This window comes from Cherax quadricarinatus, chromosome 28 (genome assembly GCF_038502225.1).
Source record: "Cherax quadricarinatus isolate ZL_2023a chromosome 28, ASM3850222v1, whole genome shotgun sequence".
Taxonomy (NCBI): Eukaryota; Metazoa; Arthropoda; class Malacostraca; order Decapoda; family Parastacidae; genus Cherax; species Cherax quadricarinatus.
In genome coordinates, this window is record NC_091319.1 from 6,211,839 (window position 1) to 6,231,769 (window position 19,931).

General features: G+C 37.5%; 1 protein-coding gene across 2 annotated transcripts; it reads right to left on the bottom strand.

The window, feature by feature from the left end:
* Positions 1–1,497: 1,497 nt before the first annotated feature.
* On the bottom strand, positions 1,498–19,032 carry viaf (viral IAP-associated factor). Of its 2 annotated transcripts, none has more exons than XM_070089361.1 (6): positions 18,876–19,032; positions 15,614–15,746; positions 15,211–15,347; positions 6,472–6,621; positions 6,112–6,259; positions 1,498–4,250 (listed from the first exon to the last, which is right to left on the bottom strand). In XM_070089361.1, exons 1-6 carry the CDS (start codon positions 18,879–18,881, stop codon positions 4,105–4,107), a joined length of 720 nt encoding a protein of 239 aa, XP_069945462.1. In that variant the 5' UTR covers positions 18,882–19,032; the 3' UTR covers positions 1,498–4,104. The 2 variants fall into 2 exon arrangements, with proteins under 2 accessions (XP_069945462.1, XP_069945463.1); XM_070089362.1 differs by lacking the exon at positions 18,876–19,032 and adding an exon at positions 18,571–18,709.
* Positions 19,033–19,931: the final 899 nt, after the last annotated feature.

Sequence of the window (19,931 nt, forward strand, 5' to 3'; positions counted from 1 at the left end):
CTTACTACCTATTTCATATACATGTACTTGCAACATCTGCCACACTGCTCCCCTATCCACTCTATCATAAGCCTTTTCTAAATCCATAAATGCAATGAAAACTTCCTTACCTTTATCTAAATACTGTTCACATATATGCTTCAATGTAAATACTTGATCTACACATCCTTCATCAATTCTATGATTAACCTCATCCTTCATAAATCCATCCGCTGACACATCAACTCCCAACCATCTGAAAACATTCATTTCTTCCATACTCCTCCTCCCCAATTTGATAGTTTATAAACTCACATTACAGACTCCTGTCCAACAAATAATTCTATACTTCCATTTCATTGAAATTAAATATTTTGTTTGTGGCTAAAAAGAATTATGTATTGATTTTATTATACTGTAGCTTATGTTTCAAATAAAAGAAAGATTTTATTTTCACATTTTGTTTTTAGTTACGGAAATCCCAGACCAGTGCTAATTTATTTGGACTTCTAATGCACTGTTTCCTTAAGAACTTCACCTGAAAAAGTAGTGGTTGTAGTCCAATGTTTCAAAGCCTATCAAGCTTGATTTCTGTATTATTGCTATTATTATTATTATTATTATTATTATTATTATAATCATCATCATCTAAAAGTGCTATATCTGTATGAGTCATAAAGTGCCTTGGGAATGTAAGGCAATCAGGTTTGATCCAAAAAAAGGGAGAGGACAAGTTCAATTACTTAGATCAAGAACTTGTTGCCAGCATCAAGGAGCCTTCCTTGAAGGGTAAAGAAGCTGAAGTAGTGACTGTGAGTACAAGGGTGAAATGATTTGAGTAAGAATTTGTGCAGTGAATCAGTTTCATTTAGTCATGTAATCTAAATTCAAGGTGAAATTTACAGAGAGGAAAGCAGAGAGAATACATATATCAGACCATCAGGGAACAGGTCTTAAATGAAGTGTAAAGAGTCACTAATAAAATGTACAATCTTTAAAAAAAAAAAGTGGGCTGCCAATATCTGAATTCTTACAAAGTGATATTGACAGCCTCATTATGAGTCAACCACTTATACAAGTCTGGTGTGTTCAGTAAACAGTGATGAAGAGACAACAGCCACTGATGATGCTAGTAGTCTTAAAAAGATTTAGTACCGTGTTCAAAAATGAAACTGCAAATGATTCTTGTCTGAATTTTGCAGGGAAAAAACAAATATAAATGTACATTTATACAAAAAAAAAAATAATTGTGATAGACATACCTCCAAGGAAGCCTCTTTTCCTCAGATGTCTTCACAGATCATTTTTTGTTTAAACTTCTCTACTTTTCCTTTTCCATAGTGTTGGTTGCCTGCAAATTATCATCAACAAAAGTACTTTTCCTTATTAAGCAATATTGTTAATCAGTTAGTTTTGTGGCACCTAAAATTGGAAAAAAATTAATGTGCTGTATGCTAGTTCCCAGGTACCATATATTGAAGTGATATTGTAATTTCAAGGAACTTAATAAACAAAAAATTCTTAGTATCTAAACTTTTTTATTAAATTGTTTTGACTAGATAAACAGTTATAAACAGTAAAAATTCTAATGGTGAAGATCATATAAACCTATGACTATACCCTATTTATTTGAAAATAATTAAACAGTAAAAAGCTACAAAATTTTATTTTTTCAATAGTCACATTATTATAAAACTACGTTATATATACTAATATCCTGGGCTGAAAGGATTCCAATATAGTCGATATAATAAATAATGCACAGTATAAACAATATAAATACAGAAATACCTTGCAAAGCGAGGTTAATAGGAGCCGAAAAAGTTCCATGCTATGAAAAACTGCGGTTTAAAACATTGTTAACCCTTAAACTGTCCAAATGTAGATCTACATTCACTCGCATAACACTCTGAAACGTAGATCTATGTTTTTTTTTACATAAGAAAGCATGTAAAATCGAACATAGCTTTACATTTGGAGTGCTACACAAGTGAATGTAGATCTACGTTTGGACAGTTTAAGGGTTAAAATGTGTTAATTAAATAAGTGCACAAAGGCCTCTTCTAAAACAAACCTGTTTTGTCAACATTAAAAATTTATTCATCCCTGTTGCCTGTTTTTTCAATCACTTCTCTTGACTCATTGGGAAATTTTCCAGTAGCATTATCATCAGCACTAGCACTTTCACCTTTTGAAAGTTATAAATTATTATTATTATTATTATAATAAAAAAAGAAGCGCTAAGCCACAAGGGCTATACAGCGTGAAAGTTATAAAACCAGCCATAAATTGCAGAAAAGGTTTCCCTTCATCTCCATTTTCTTTTACTGCCTTATGGACACTTGTTGCACTTGCTTGAATTATCATCTGACTTAATGGAATTTTGTTTCAATTACAGTCTTCAATCCACATCATCAAAAGACGTTCCATATTATCCATCACAGAACTTCTACGTCTAATGATAATTTTTGTCTTGTAAGATGCTGTGCCCATTCCCTGTTTTATGATTTTATCTTTCATGTCTTTGTCACTTGCTATTTCAGCATGATGTTTTATAATTTCAAAAGTGCTCATATGTAATAAAAAAAACTGCAGTTCACTACTGCACTACTATTAAAAAAAAACTGTTAAAATTTTTTAAATTATAAACAGTGTTATAGCAAACCCACACTGTTCAGAACCACATTATACAAGGTATTACTGTATAACAAATTTACTGATTACTGCCCATCCAAGGAACTGGAGCTACTTTCCCCTTGGTTCACACCTAATTACCTACCATTTCCCCTGGCTTTGCATGACCCCTACTGGTTCAGCACTTCCCTATGAATATAATAATTCAACTGTACTGTTACCAAATTATTTTAAAATTATAAAATTGAGAAACTCTGTACAATACAGTATACACTACACACTCATCTGAAAAGATACTGGAAATACCACATTAATGTCAAGTGTACAATAACAAAATGAATTACAATACAGTATAACAATACAGTACAATACTGCATGTGGCTACAAGTTCTACTCTGCATAGTCATCCCTTTATAATGTTTTGTCACACTTATCCAAAGAGTATCATGTTTTGACACAAAATTAATCAGTCTTGTACCCTGCCCAACACTGAAAGATTTGAGATTTTCCCCCATTTTAACATACAATGATGCCATCACTAATCTGGCATCATTGGGACCTGTAGTAAGCCGGATTAGTGAGTTTGCCGGATTACAGAGTGGTTAGGTTATAATACACTTAATTAACCTATCAAAAGAGAATCTTTCTGCTACATCTTCCTTATTTTCATCACTGGTTTACCCTTCACTGGCTTGTTGCTGTGGATTTACAACTATCTGCACAATTTCTGAGTCAGTATAATGATGAAATTTGAAATTATGCTAGCCGAAATTAGCGCTGGATTACTGATGAATTCGGATAACTGATTGTCGGATTAGTGATGGTCAACCTGTATCTTGATTTTATAAGGCAATTACCCTTTATAATTTCTGCATATTATTACATTCATGAGGAGTACTTCCCTTAAGGGAGTTTTAAAATTGATGAGGAGCTTTTAATTTAAGGAATTGGACCTGTACTCCCATTCCTTGGATGAAACCTGAATGCCTCCCATTCCCCTGGGCACTGTGTGATCCCTACAGGTTTAGCACTCACCCATGAATGTAATAATAAGAATCTCCATTGGGAAGTGGCGAAGAATCCTTCCTCCATTAGCCATGTGTGTCATAAGAGGCAACTAAAATGCTGTGAGCATGGGACTAGTAACCCTTTCTCCTGTTTAAATTATTAAATGGAAAAAAAGAAAAACTTTTGTTTCTTCTTTTTCGAGTCACCTGCCTAGGTGGGATACAGCTGATGTGTTAAAAAAATAATAACGAGGACAGCTAAACCTGAAAGATTCATTCAGCACCTGGATGAGGAGGAGGCAATCAGGTTTAGTCCATGGAGGGAAGGTCAGGTCTGATTCCTTGATCAAGAACCTCTCATTGGCATCTAGGAACCTTCCTTAGGAGAATAATTTCTGCATAGCATGCACAAAAACAGCAAAATAGTTTGTAAGCTATAACAGAGATTTAAAACCTGATAAATTGTCAAAATAATAATGCTATATCACCAGTCATTTTCATCACTATCACTTTCCTCATCCTTGTAGCCACGGACAGAGTTCATCATTACATCCTTGATTCTTGGGCCACGTGGATCAGATTCCAAGTCTGTTTTGAAGCCACCTGTACGGGACAATATCCACTCCAGCTCTAGGAAATTAAAGTGGAAAATAAAAATTACTACTTTCAGTATTTTATAAATATTTTACAAATTACAAACATTACATATAACTATTTCAATATATTCATAAAAGAAGGGAAGGTACCTGAGGACTGACAGTACATGTATACTTATGTAAGAATGTAAGAATTACAGTGGATAAGCCTGTTGAGTAAACCAAGTGTATGGAAGGATTATTATTGAAAGCTATAGAGGTAAAACTGAAAGTAGGACTGCAGAGGAGCAAGGAGAATCTAGGAAAAGTAGGGGATGTGTAGACCAAGTGTTTACACTGAAGATTATAAGAGAACAATATTTAGAGGTATGAAGTTGTTGTATTTATGGATTTAGAAGAAGCATATGATAAAATAGAGAGAGAAACAATGTGGCAGATGTTGCAAATGTATGGCAAAGATAGTAGGCTACTAAATGCAGTAAATATTGAGGACTTTGAGAATACTGATAAGGTATGCAAGGAGAAAGGGAAACTATTTCCAGGTAAAAGTAAGACTTACACAGGGATGTGTGATGTTACCATGGATGTTTAACATATTTATAGATGTGGTTGTAAAAGTAAATTCTGTGTGTTGGGGAGATGTTTGGAATAAAATATGATGGATTTGTGCCAATGACAGTTTCTTGGGGGAGATTCTGAAACAAGTTACAAAGTTTGGTGGACAAATTTGGAAGGGTATGGAAAAGAATTAGCAAGTATAGACAATGAAAGTTTGAAAATCAGATTGAAGGGAGGTAGTATAAAGAAAGTGGATGTAGTAAGATATCTGGGAATGGACATGTGACCAGGGAAGTCTATGAAAGCAAGGGAAACCATAGAAAAGGCAAGAGAGAAAAAAGGTAGGTGGTGTGTTGAAGCACCTGTGGAAAGAATGAAGTTTATCTATGAAAGCAAAAACAGGGACTATACCAGAATATAATGGTACCAACATTTAGACATGAGTGTGAGGTATGGGTTTTGAATCCAGCACTGTGAAGGAGGCTCGAGGCAGAGATGTGTTTGAGAGCAATATGTTGTGTGAATATTATGTAAGAGTATATGCCAGAAGGCTGAGGAGGGGTTGTTTAGGTGGATTGGGTATTTCGAGAATATGGAGAGGGATAGGATGACAAGGAGGCTGTCCAAATCTGTGGTGGAAGGTAGGAGGGGTAGGGTTTATCCCAGAATGGCTGGAAGGAAAAGCTAAAGAAACATTTGGATGATAGGGGCTTGAGCATCCAGCAGGCTTGTGTGAGAATGTTAGACAGGAGTGGAGATAAATGGTTTTTAAAAGACATGGTATTGGAGTGTGAGCAAGGTAATATTTATGAAGGGATTCAGGGAAATTGGTTAACTGGACCTGAATCCTTCAGGTGGGAAGAACAGTGCCTGCACTCTGAAGGAGGGGTGAGGATGTTGCAGTTAGAGGGTAATCTGAACTGTGATGTTTGCACCTTCTTTGCAAGATAGCAAATGAGTGAATGATGGTGAATGTATTTCCTTTATTTGGGTCACCCTACCTTGATTAAAGATGCTGATGAGAAAAAAAAAAGTGTGCAACACTTACCAGTCTAATCAGATGAGTTTAACAAATCTAATATCTGTATTCAGATTATACAAAACAGAAATCTGGAATACTTCCAACAGCAAACCATCTCAAACTGAATTTTCTGTAAAAAAAATTCTGATTTTGATACAATGAGCCTAGAATGAGCGAAGACAAATTATTTCTTCTGAAAAACTCAAGCTTAGTAATTATGGAATTGGTGATGAACCTAATTTGTTTTAAAATGCTAAGTAATGAAATTAACTGGAAATACTATGATAGTAATGAACTTTCCATCATATGAACTTACCATCATATTTGAGTGAATCTCCACCAAACTCTGCAGTCCCAATGAACTGCCGTTTCATCTGGCCCTCAAAGTAAACGAAGATAGTAGGAAGATTCCGATCAGGAAAATTTGGGATGCACGTTGTAGAAATTGATTTCAAGAACTTTACCTAAAACATAAATATTTTGCCATATTATCTCTTCACAAATTATTTAGTGTATATCTAAAATCCACCAAAAATGTACAGAAATCAAAATTCCACTGACTTCATTTGATAAACCTAAGCACTGTGATGAGAATTATTTTTACAGACTGCCTCGGTGGGAGACGGCCGACTTGTTGAAAAAAAAAAAAAAAAATATAAGAACAGTATAACCATACCTGAGGGTACTTTGCTGCTAGTCGTGACAGATACTGGTTGATAAGTGCACAAAGTGGAATTCCTTGTTTGTAAAGGTGTAGAAACACCCAAACACCAGGACCAGCATTGTTCACTTTCTCTACATAGTCATCAGCACTGATTTCACCAACCTGTAAAGGGTAGTTTAATTTTTTCACTGTCCAGAACCATAAAATTAATATTGCTCCCAGTGTCCACTTAAAAAAAAATTATTCTGAAATGATAGAGAATCTTTTTCCGAAACAAAAGTCTGAAATGTGATGGGAAAACTTATGGAATTACGCAGGCATAAAGTGAGCAGTCTGGGTGCAATTTATGCATTGACGACTGTGCCCACTGAGTAATATTTTATGTCAATTCCATTCCTTCATTCGATCAAATTCTTAGCTATTCACTAGTGTACCTATCATTCTATTTACTGAGGACAAGAAACCACCAATTCAACTATTGCAACTACCCTAAAAAATGCACAGAATTTGGTAATTTGGCCAATTTTACACAAAATTAAAAAAATACCAATTTAATTATTGAGTGCAAAATAAACAATGTAGACACTCCTGGTACTAAAGGAACATTTATGTTCATTAATCATTTCCCCTGGCTTCTCCTATATTCCACTTGCCTTCCATTTTGAACTCATAATCACACAAAAATAGGAGATTTACTCTATTTCCTGGATAATGGTCATGGCTTACAGCATCCCAATAATTGAATCAGACTTATTAAAAACCCATACAACAGACAAGGGAGTGTAGGAGGACCTTACCCGTCCTTAGGAAAATTGGCAAAAATCTAATGTTTCTGCTACTTTGAGCCCAATTTCAAGCTACTTCTGTTACTGAAACTATCCATAATCATCTTTGTCTCAGTAGTATGTCTCATTCTATCAAATGATATGAAGAAACAGCCATAAAAACCATCATAGAAAACACCTAAAATTTGCTATTTTAAACCAAACACACAGTCAAAGTTTTTGCTTTTCCCATCATGCACTGTGTGAGGCAGGATTTATTTTATATTATGCGCATTCACCACAAAGACCCATTCTCTCATATCTACGCCAAAATTTACCACACACAGCTCATCTCAGTGAGCTGAGCTCATGACAAAACTACATGAGGGACCCTGGCCTCAATGACGTATGTACTTCTATGTGACTGCCACTCAAAAGTTTAAAAGAACATTTCTGATGATTATACCATCAAACATATAATGTTTACTATTTTTCATATATAAAATTTATTTAAGTATTTACAGTATTATATTTTGGTACAATTACAGCAAGGCATACAGTGTTCGTACTCCCTAACTCGAAAAAGAACAGAATTGTATACAGTGGACTCCTGGTTTTCGTCTGGTGCGGAAATCGTACAATTCAGATTTTGAGCACTTTTTTCGGCGAAATTTTCCCCTGGGTTTCATACATCCGCTCGGAAATCGTCTGTATCAAACACGTCCACCTGCCCAGGATGCCGCTTCTCACACGTACCAGACTCAGTCTGCCTCTGTCTCTTGTTGAGTTAACAATACTCCGTGCATTCATCCATTGTTTTTTGTGCTTGTTTATTGATTGTGACTATGAAATAAGCCACCATGGGGCCAAAGAAAGCTCAGAGTGCCAGCCCATTGGTAAAAAAGGTGAGAAACATGTCAGAATTCTAGAAAGAACTTGTAGCAAAATATGAAAGTATGGCCAAGATTGCAAGGATGTGGAAGAGCTGGTGGAGGACCACAGGGAAGAGCTAACCATTGAAGAGCTGCAAGACCTTCAACTGAAACAGCAACAGATTGCAGCTGAGGAAACTGCTTCAGAGGAGGAGGAAGAGAGAGGGGAGAATGTGTCTTCTTCAGTGATTAAGGACATTTGTGCAAAGTGGAGCGAGGTACAAAGTTTTGCAGAGAATTATTACCTTAACAAAACTGTTGCAAGCTGTGTCTGCAACATGTTCAATGACAGTGTCTTGTCCCATTTTAGGCAAATCTCAAAGAGATGCCAGAAACAAGCCTCTCTGGACAGATTTTTTGTGCAACAAGGGTGCGGTGACTCTCAAGCTGGTCCTAGTGCCAGTAAAAGACAAAAGGAAGTAACCCCCGGATAGGGCTTTGATACCTGAAGTCCTTATGGAGGGGATTCCCCTTCCAAACAATAACCTCAACTCCCTCTCCCCTCCTCGCCTTCTTCCATACACCAACAAGAGTCTTCAATAAAGGTATGTAATGTTTATTTATCATTAAAATTAGTCATTTATATTTGTTTCTTATTGTTTTCTGTATGTACAACTATATTCTCTATAAAATGTATTTTTTGTTAATATTTTTGGGTGTCTGGAACAGATTTACATTATTTCTTATGGGAAATATTACTTTGGTTTTCGCTCATTTCGGATTTCGGCCGACCTACTGGAACGGATTAAGGACGAAAACCGGGGTATTACTGTATTATTATGCTGCATCACCTTGGATACAAGAATGAGTGAAGGTGTTCAATTTTTCATTTACATCAAAAATACATACCAGATGACCATCCCTCAGGGCCATAAAGTGTTTAACAAATTTATAAACAATCAAGAATGGATAATTGCTCAACTCATCTGTTGCAGTGAACTATTGTTTCTTAGTAGTATAGGTAGTCATCAAGTCAGGAATAAGATTGTGAGTACAATATACACAGTCAAAAGTATATCTCAAATACTTCCTCCACTCATAGCCCAATTTGCTCAAATTCCTATTGCTACGATTCCACAAAATGAAATCACATAAACAAAGACAATGCAACCAAAGACATTAACTAGGAAAAAGATGTAACCCACACATGTCCAAATGAATAAATTCCTTCTTAATTACATTAGTACTGTACTAACTCCTACATCAGTAATGTACTAATTCATACTGGAGTTCGTGAAACCAACCAAATGCCTTGTACAACCGAGGTCATGACTTGATAATCATTGCTAACTTCCAACTTGGATTTTCTTGTTAATTTTAAATAACCAAAAAAGCAATATAGGTTAATTTATAAACATAAACAATCATCCTGGAAATCTTTAAACAAAGGATGATAATCCATTACTGTATAAATATCCAAAGGTCATAATCAGGTCTCCAGATTTCCATCCCAGCTGAAGTAGGATGACATGGCCTTGCAGTTCTTACCTCTAAAAGTTGATACTAAATCACTGTTGCAAAAAATAAAGTCAGAAAGTTGATACATACTGTACCCAGTTTTCATGTGAAAGAAGCAAATGTGATACAAATGATCAGCAGAAGCCATGTGCATATATATATTTTTTAAATCTACTGTCAAATTAAAAGTACAGTACTAGTATATATATAGTATTGGTTTCAAAATGGAAGAAGTGAATTTTTTAGATATTTGGGAGTTGACGTGTCAGCGGATGGATGTATGAAGGATGAGGTTAACCACAGTATTGATGAAGGAAAAAAGGCGAGTGGTTCATTGAGGTATATGTGGAGACAAAAAATGTTATATATGGAGGCAAAGAAGGGAATGTATGAAAGTACAGTGGTACCAACACTTATATGGGTGTGAAACTTGGCTTGTAAATGCTGCAGTCAGGAGGCGTTTGGAGGCAGTGGAGATGTCCTGTCTAAGGGCAATGTGTGATGTAAATATTATGCAGAGAATTTAGATTGTGGAAGTTAGGAGAAGGTGTGGAGTTAATAAAAGTATTAGTCAAAGGGCTGAAGAGGGGTTGTTGAGGTGGTTTGGTCATTTAGAGAGAAGAGACCAAAGTAGAATGACATGGAGAGCGTATAAATCTGTAGGGAAAGGAAGGCGAGGTAGGGGTTGTCCTCGAAAAGGCTAGAGGGAGGGAGTAAAGGAGGTTTCATGGGCAAGGGGCTTGGACTTCCAGCAAGCATGCGTGAGCGTGTTAGATAGGCGTGAATGGAGAGGAATGGTATTTGGGACCTAACGAGCTGTTGGAGTGTGAGCAGGGTAATATTTAGTGAAAGGATTCAGGGAAACCAGTTATTTTTATATAGCTGGAGTTGAGTACTGGAAGTGGGAAGTACAATGCCTGCACTTTAAAGGAGGGGTTTGGGATATTGGCAGTTTGGAGGGATGTGTTGTGTATCTTTATATGTATATGCTTCTAAACTGTTGTGTTCTGGGCACCTCTGCAAAAACAGTGATAATGTATGAGTGAGGTGAAAGTTTTAAATGATGAAAGTATTTTGTTTTTGGGGATTTTCTTTCTTTTTGGGTCACCCTGCCTCGGTGGGAGACGGCCAACTTGTTAAAAAAAATATATATATATAGTATAGTATGTATAATTAATATAGTACAGTATAATTAGCATAGTATAATATAGTTGTAGCTACAGTTAGAGTAAGAGGTAGATGGGATAAGACGAAAATGGTAACAAGTAAAAGGGAGGTGAAAGTGTATAAACTAAGGGAGGAGGAAGTTCGGGTGAAATATGAGCAATTATTGGCAGAAAGGTGGGCTGGTGCAGGTATGAGTAGTGGGGGGCGGTTGAAGAGGGTTGGAATAGTTTTAAAAATGCAGTATAAGAATGTGCGGCAGGAGTTTGTGGTTATAGGAGGGTGGGTGCAGGAGGAAAGAGGAGTGATTGGTGGAATGATGAAGTAAAGGGTGTGGTAAAACAGAAAAAGGTAGCTTATAAGAGGTATTTACAAAGCAGAAGTGTTATAAGAGCAGAGTGTATGGAGAGTAAAAGAAAGGTGAAGAGAGTGGTGAGAGAGTGAAAAAGGAGAGCAGATGGTAGAGTGGGAGAGGTACTGTCAAGAAATTTTAATGAAAATAAGAAAAATTTTTGGAGTTAAACAAGATAAGAAAGCCTAGGGAACAAATGGATTTGTCAGTTAAAAACAGAGTAGGGAAGTTAGTAGATAGGGAGATGGAGGTTTTGGGTAGATGGCGAGAATATTTTGAGGAACTTTTAAATGTTGACGAAGAAAGGGAGGCGGTAATTTCATGCACTGGCCAGGGAGGTATACCATCTTTTAGGAGTCAAGAAGAGCAGGATGTGAGTGTGGGGAGGTGAGTGAGGCATTACATAGAATGAAAGGGGGTAAAGCAGGTGGAACTGACGGGATCATGACAGAAATGTTAAAAGCAGGGGAGGACAGTGTTGGAATGGTTGGTATTTTTGTTTAATATATGTGTGACGATCTGTTGGAGTGTGAGCAGGGTAATATTTAGTGAAGGGATTCAGGGAAACCGGTTATTTTCATATAGTCGGACTTGAGTCCTGGAAATGGGAAGTACAATGCCTGCACTTTAAAGGAGGGGTTTGGGATATTGGCAGTTTGGAGGGATATGTTGTGTATCTTTATACGTATATGCTTCTAAACTGTTGTATTCTGAGCACCTCTGCAAAAACAGTGATTATGTGTGAGTGTGGTGAAAGTGTTGAATGATGATGGAAGCATTTTCTTTTTGGGGATTTTCTTTCTTTTTTGGGTCACCCTGCCTCGGTGGGAGACGGCCGACTTGTTGAAAAAAAAAAAAAATATGTATGAAAGAGGGGAAGGTACCTAGGGATTGTCGGAGAGCGTGTATAGTCCCTTTATATAAAGGGAAGGGGAACAAAAGAGATTATAAAAATTATAGAGGAATAAGTTTACCGAGTATACCAGGAAAAGTGCACGGTAGGGTTATCAGTGAAAGAATTAGAGGTAAGATAGAATGTAGAATTGTGGATGAGCAAGGAGGTTTTAGAGTGGGTAGGGGATGTGTAGATGAAGTGTTTACATTGAAGCATATATGTGAGCAGTATTTAGATAAAGGTAGGGAAGTTTTTAATGCATTTATGGATTTAGAAATGGCATATGATAGAGTGGATAGGGAAGCAATGTGGCAGATGTTGCAAGTATATGGAATAGGTGGTAAGTTACTAAATGCTGTAAAGAGTTTTTATGAGGATAGTGAGGCTCAGGTTAGGGTGTGTAGAAGAGAGGGAGACTATTTCCCGGTAAAAGTAGGTCTTAGACAGGGAGTGTAATGTCACCATGGTTGTTTAATATATTTATAGATAGAGTTGTAACAGAAGTAAATGCTAGGGTGTTCAGGAGAGGGGTGGGATTAAATTGTGGAGAATTAAATACAAAATGGGAAGTGACACAGTTACTTTTTGCTGATGATACTGTGGTTATGGGAGATTCTAAAGAAAAATTGCAAAGGTTAGTGGATGAATTTGGGAGTGTGTGTAAAAGTAGAAAGTTGAAAGTGAACACAGAAAGGAGTAAGGTGATGAGAGTATCAAATGATTAGATAAAGAAAAATTGGATATCAAATTGGGGAGTATGTATGAAAGTACATATAGTAGTACCAACACTCTTATATGGGTGTGAAGCTTGGGTTGTAAATGCTGCAGCGAGGAGGCAGTTGGAGGCAGTGGAGATGTCCTGTCTAAGGGCAATGTGTGGTGTAAATATTATGCAGAAAATTCGGAGTGTGGAAATTAGGAGAAGGTGTGGAGTTAATAAAAGTATTAGTCAGAGGGCTGAAGAGGGTTTGAGGTGGTTTGGTCATTTAGAGAGAATGGATCAAAAGGTTGGAGGGAGGGGGTAAAGGAGGGATTGTGGGCGAGGGATTTGGACTTCCAGCAAGCATGCATGAGCGTGTTAGATAGGAGTGAATGGAGACAAATGGAATTTGGGACCTGAGGAGCTGTTGGAGTGTGAGCAGGGTAATATTTAGTGAAGGGATTCAGGGAAACCGGTTATTTTATATAACCGGACTAAAATGCCAGGAGCAAGGGGCTAGTAACCACTTCTCCTGTATATATTACTAAATGTAAAAGGAGAAACTTTCGTTTTTCCTTTTGGGCCACCCCGCCTCGGTGGGATACGGCCGGTGTGTTGAAAGAAGAAGAATGTACTTCTAAACTGTTGTACTCTGGGCACCTCTGCAAAAACAGTGATTATGACTGAGTGAGGTGAAAGTGTTGAATGATGAAAGTATTTTCTTTTTGGGGATTTTCTTTCTTTTTTGGGTCACCCTGCCTCGGTGGGAGACGGCCAACTTATTGAAAAAAAAAGAATATAGTATAGTATAGTTCTTTGGAGACAAAGAACTTTGTCCGTGGAAGCAAAAATGGGAATGTATGAGAGTATAGTTGTACCAACACTCTTGTATGGGTGTGAAGCATGGGTGATGAATGTTGCAATGAGAAGGCTGGAGGCAGTGGAGATGTCATGTCTGAGGGCAATGTGTGGTGTGAATATAATGCAGAGAATTCGTAGTTCGGAAATTAGAAGAAAGTGTGGGATTACCAAAACTATTATCCAGAGTTCTGAGGAGGGATTGTTGAGGTGGTTCGAACATGTAAAGAGAATGAAACAAAACAGAATTACTTCGAGAGTGTATAAATCTGTAGTGAAGGGAAGGCAGGAATGGTTGGAGGGGGTAAAGGAGGTTTTGTGTGTAAGGGGCTTGGGCTTCCAGCAAGCATGCGTGAGCATATTTGATAGGAGTGAATGGAGACAAATGGTTTTAAATAATTGATGTGCTGTTGGAGTGTGAGCAAAGTAACATTTATGAAGGGATTCAGGGAAACCGGCAGGCCAGACTTAAGAACATAAGAAAGGAGGAACACTGCAGCAGGCCTGTTGGCCCATACTAGGCAGGTCCTTTACAATTCATCCCACTAACAAAACATTTGCCCAACCCAATTTTCAATGCCACCCAAGAAACAAGCTCCGATGTGAAAGTCCCACTCAAATCCAACCCCTCCCACTCATGTACTTATCCAACCTAAATTTGAAACTACCCAAAGTCCTAGCCTCAATAACCCAACTAGGTAGACTGTTCCACTCATCAACTACCCTATTTCCAAACCAATACTTTCCTATGTCCTTTCTAAATCTAAACTTATCTAATTTAAATCCATTACTGCGGGTTCTCTCTTGGAGAGATATCCTCAAGACCTTGTTAATATCCCCTTTATTAATACCTATCTTCCACTTATACACTTCGATCAGGTCTCCCCTCATTCTTCGTCTAACAAGTGAATGTAACTTAAGAGTCTTCAATCTTTCTTCATAAGGAAGATTTCTAATGCTATGTATTAATTTAGTCATCCTACGCTGAATGTTTTCTAACGAATTTATGTCCATTCTGTAATATGGAGACCAGAATTGAGCTGCATAATCTAGGTGAGGCCTTACTAATGATGTATAAAGCTGCAGTATGACCTCTGGACTTCTGTTGCTTACACTTCTTGATATAAATCCCAGTAATCTATTTGCCTTATTACGTACGCTTAGGCATTGCTGTCTTGGTTTAAGGTTGCTGCTTACCATAACCCCCAAGTCCTTTTTGCAATCTGTATGGCTAAGTTCTACATTACTTAACTTATAAGTGCTAGGGTTATGGACACTCCCGAGCTTCAGAACCTTGCATTTATCTACATTGAACTGCATCTGCCACTTTTCTGACTTGAGTCCTGGAGATGGGAAGTACAGTGTCTACACTCTGAAGGGGGCTGTTAATGTTGCAGTTTTATAACTCTAGTGTAAAGCACCCCACTGGCAAGACAGTGATGGAGTGAATGATGATGAAAGTTTTTCTTTTTCGGGCCACCCTGCCTTGGTGGGAATCGGCCGATGTGTTAATAAAAAAATAAGTACGTATAATATGGTATAGTATACAACAGTACAGTATATTACAGTACAGCACAGTATATAGTATAGATAAATGTACGTAGAATATATTGAAGAAATCCACTTACCTCCCCAAACTTGGAGATTGCTGCTTCAGCCTTCATTTCTGCAATTCTTTTCCGACGATATTCAAGAAGGATGGCCTCATCTTCATCATCTTCCAGTTCATCCAACTCATCAAGTGACAATTTTCCTAATCTTGCCTCTAATTAATAAATTTAAAATGAAGACATTTTATTTACAGTACTTTAGAAAGCTGCTAAAGCTATGAACTCTATACAAACTTTGACATGGTTCATTATGTGTATAAGAAAATTATAGCAACATACAGTATTACAAAGTAAACAAATATTAGCATGCATTTATAAACACTTGGCTTTAAATTATGTAAACAAATACAGTGCTGCACATTATACAGTAGCCAGTCTGTCTTCAAGATTTACATGCTTCATATTTAGATCATTATCTCACCTGTACTCTGCTTTTCTTGTATAGTCTGCTCCAGCATTTCAGCCAGAGCTTCCTCAGTCACCTCTGGTTCCTTTGGTGGCAAGATTCCCTTTTTCCGGAGAATGTCATTCCATTCTGTATCTTCATTGGGGTCCTGTCAATTTTTAAGACATTAATAGACAAAGTTAGTTTTACTTACATGCTTCTACTATATTCAATTGTTTTGGCCTTTTGCTGAAAAGGAAATGAGGTAGTGTTGGTTTCTTACCAGTTTCCTTGGCAGTAAGTAGGAGCCTGAGTGTTAGCCGGCCTGGCTAAGGTTTACGATTACTACTTTGCAGTTAGTTAGGGCGATATTAGCAAAAGGAGTACATTAATTCTGGCTGCATGGGACTGAGTCATGTCATGCACCACTATCAATGGTAGGGGTAAAATTAGGTTAATGTTACGTTATTTTAAGTTGGTTAAGGTGGATTTTGTTAGGTTTGGTTACATCTTTTATCATTTGCACAAGAAAATATCTCAACCGTAAAAAAACTGCATGCTAATGGCTTTCTTTTATGCCTAACAATATTTTATCGCATGTAAACTACATTATCTGCATACATACTGCATAAAAGAATTAAAAGATTTGATTTTTTTAATTTGAATTTACAGTTAATGGCCACAATCTTCTGGGCAGCAAGTGTAAACTATTACCACTAATTACTGTAGGGTTAAATCTTTAGGATGAGGATTAAAGGATCCCAATAGAAAAAAGCCAGTCTTATAACAATGGATTTATTGGGTTATTCTGATTGAAAAAATCTTCTACTGACACAAAATATAGAGTGTAAATCTCAACACATGGCATTCATCTAGTGACCTACTTTTCAATAAGGTTCTTGATGTAAATTTACATTCTTACAATTCTTTTTCATAATAATTTACATACATTATTATTACATTAATTGGAGGGAGTGCTCAACCCATAGGGGGTCATACAGCACTTAGGGAAAGGGTATATGACTGAGGTGTAAAGATGGCAAATGGGAATATAATCAATTTAAGCACCAAACCCATAAGGTAGAATGAATAAATAAAGGTGACATAAACAACATGATGAAAACATCTAACCATAACAGGACTTGCAGAACTGGATTCAAGTTTGGAAAATTTAGAAGAGATATTGGGAAGTACTGGTTTGGTAACAGAGTTACTGATGAATGAAGCAAACTCCCAGGTAGCATCAGCAAGGTGCAGTGGTACCAACAAGGGGGAGCTGAAGCCCCCTTCAGACCCCAAAATTCCCTCAGTCAGCCCCCCAAAATTCCCTCAGTCCCCAAATAAAAACAGTAATAATAATAATAATAATAATAATAATAATAATGCTTCAAAGAAATGTTTGGATAGCTTTAAATATAAGTAAGTAAGTTTATTGTTTGCAATCCTAATGGCGCTAAAGCTAACCTATGACACTGAGCTTGACTCTATCATCATTACTGATTCTATGTCATCATTGAAGGCTCTTGGCTCATATAATGACTCCAACAACATGCTCATTGGGGAAGCCAGGTATAGATACTCAAAAATTAGGGACAAAGGAATTAATGTACAATTGCTATGGATCCCATCACACATTGGATTACTCCTTCATGATAAAGTTGATATGTTAGCCAAGAAGAGTATCGAGAAGGAGAATGTAGAATATAACTTTGGTATAACTGTGTCTAGCATTAGGAATAATATTAGGAGAGAAGTAAATAATGAAAATGATTGTTATAGGAATGCAGTTAGAAGCCTGAGTAGATCTATAACCCACTATGATAACATGAACGTAGATAAGTATGTTTATGGAGCAACTTGCAATGTGAACAGACTGACTGATGTTGTAGTGGCCAGGCTTAGGCTTGGTTACAAGTACTTCTGGCAGTTTGGGAGACACACAGATGATGATCAAACTAAATGTAAATTATGTGATCAGGCATATGGTCACTGTCTTGAACACTATGTGCTTAATTGTCCACTTATTGAGGAATACAGAGACAGACAGTATAATAACCTATGTGACATGTCAAGATATCTTATTAATGAAAATAAGATACCAGATATACTAAGCAAATTTCCTAAATTTGCTTGTAACAGATAAGTGAACTATAGATATGTAGATATAAATCCATATGTATTCCTGTTAACCCTTTGGGGCCTAGTTCCTAGGTCTTTTGTGTATCCATATGCTCTCGCGCTACCGTCCACAGGATGGATATGGGGTGCACAATAAACTAGCCACTTCCGTGGCAAAATCTAAAAAAAAAAAAAAATCTAGGTATAGGTACACACAAATAGTTATATAAATTATCATTCATAGCAGCATGTGTAGATTACCTAGGAAAACCCCCCAAAAAATCATAGTGACTTATTTCCATTTAAGACCTCAATGGAAATAAGTCACTTCCTCCCCTTCCTTGGACTGAGAATGAGCACTGTAGTGGGCCACTGCCAGGTCCACAGTGGAAATAAGTCACTGCATTTGACTTTTTTGGGTTATCCTAAGTAATATGCACCTGCGTTACTATATATGATAAATATAATCACCTAAATTTGTGTAACTGTACCTCTGTGTACCTGTACCTAAATAAATTTACTTGTAGAAGCAGGAGTGTGTTGAAGCTTATTACCCGGAGTTTACCTAATAAGTTTATTTATTAAGTTTAGCAAGTTATTTATTAAGTTTATATAGGTACAGGTACACAAGTAGTTATACAAATTTCGGTAATTACAAATATCATACATAGTAACGTGTAAATCACTTAAGATAACCCAAAAAAAAAGTCTGACATTTCCATTAGGGTCCTTGCACTGGCCCACTACAGTGCAGAGTCTTGATCCAAGGAAGGTGAGGAAGGATACAAGTCCTTGCATCAAGAACCCATCACCGGGATCACCAAATTTCTTTGTAAATTAACCCAATAGTACAATAATGTGATTTGATTACTGACCTGATTACCTTCTGCGACCCAGACGTGTTATGTTAGTAGAATTACCGACAATATGTTAGGTAAAAGAACACAAGTGCAATTAATGTGACATTTTATCGTGGCAACGTTTCGCCCTCCAGGAGCTTGATAAAGCTCCTGGAGAGCGAAACGTTGCCACAATAAAATATCACATTAGTTGCACTTGTTCTTTGCTCCAGACCTGGCTTCTGGTCAGCAAATTTGATATATGTAAATACCTACCCCAATCACTGAAGCAAAAAGTTTGAAAAAATATATATTTTTCAACAAAAACTGTGTATATGTACCTGCATTTTGAATGAATTAACAGGCTGAGTAAACCACGTTCCTGCCACCAAATTTAGCTTTGCTGAAGTTAAGGGCGACTAGAACTTCTCAGTACATCCTCCTCCCAATGTCCGGGGAAAAAAATATTACCCCAAATCTGGACGGAAATAGAAAAGGGGTCAAGCTTTCTTAAACACAAAGGCAGAGAAAAGAAGTGAAATGGTTGGAATCATATCCATATATTTTTAAAGGGGGGACTGGTAAGCCAGTGGAAGGCCCTGGTCAGATGACCAAAAATGCGGGTCATTATGTGACTCAGACCCGCGTCTGAGTCATATAATGGAATCTTGGTTCAGAGGACATCTACAAGACCTTCTTCACGGCTGCTACAACTAACCCATCTCTTTGGGAAGGACCTACTTCCACTGGGGAATCCCGCCTACCAGTGACTATGCCCTCGTCAGTGACCCTCTCATAACGCCTCACCCCTGCCCGTCTCCCCCGCCTCACCCACCCAACTCCCAGCGCCACCCCATCTTTAGAGGGTACTTCTCCCCTAACCCACGATGTCAGCGATGGCACTGCAGGGAGTGCCGGGCTCACAGGAACTTCTACTACAGGGACAGCATCGTTGAGTTCGACCGCGAGGCAGCTGCCAGGTGTGCCACAGGCAGTGTGTACTCAGTTCCTCAAGCTTCAACATCCGTACACACGAGGGCCTGGGATCTTCAATCAACTTGGCGTCCACCAGGACGCTGACATGTCCCTAGGACAGCTCTCCATCGGGCTGCTAACGGAGTCACTGGCTTCTTGGACCTCTTGGGGAGGGTCGATGGTGCTCGTGGAAGCAGCAGATCCCTGGTCAACTTGCTGCTGTTTGCAATGGCTGTCAGCCGAGGAGAGACAGGCACCTAGCAACATCTGTTGTTGGGGCAATGGATGAATTCCCTACTATGTTTGTTAACTGCTCATTACTCTAATTTGTCTATGATTGTAATCATGTCATAACGTGTTTATCATTCATTACCTTTGAAACTTGTCATGATTGTGACCAGCTCTACCTGGAGCTCATTACC

Bases quoted from the DNA above. Each gene is read 5' to 3' on its own strand.
- viaf (XM_070089361.1), bottom strand. The intron at 15,348-15,613 runs GTGAGATAATGA...TTTATTAATTAG, and splicing joins ACAAGAAAAGCAGAGTACAG to AGGCAAGATTAGGAAAATTG. The intron at 4,251-6,111 runs GTAAGTTCATAT...TTAATTTCCTAG, and splicing joins AGATTCACTCAAATATGATG to AGCTGGAGTGGATATTGTCC.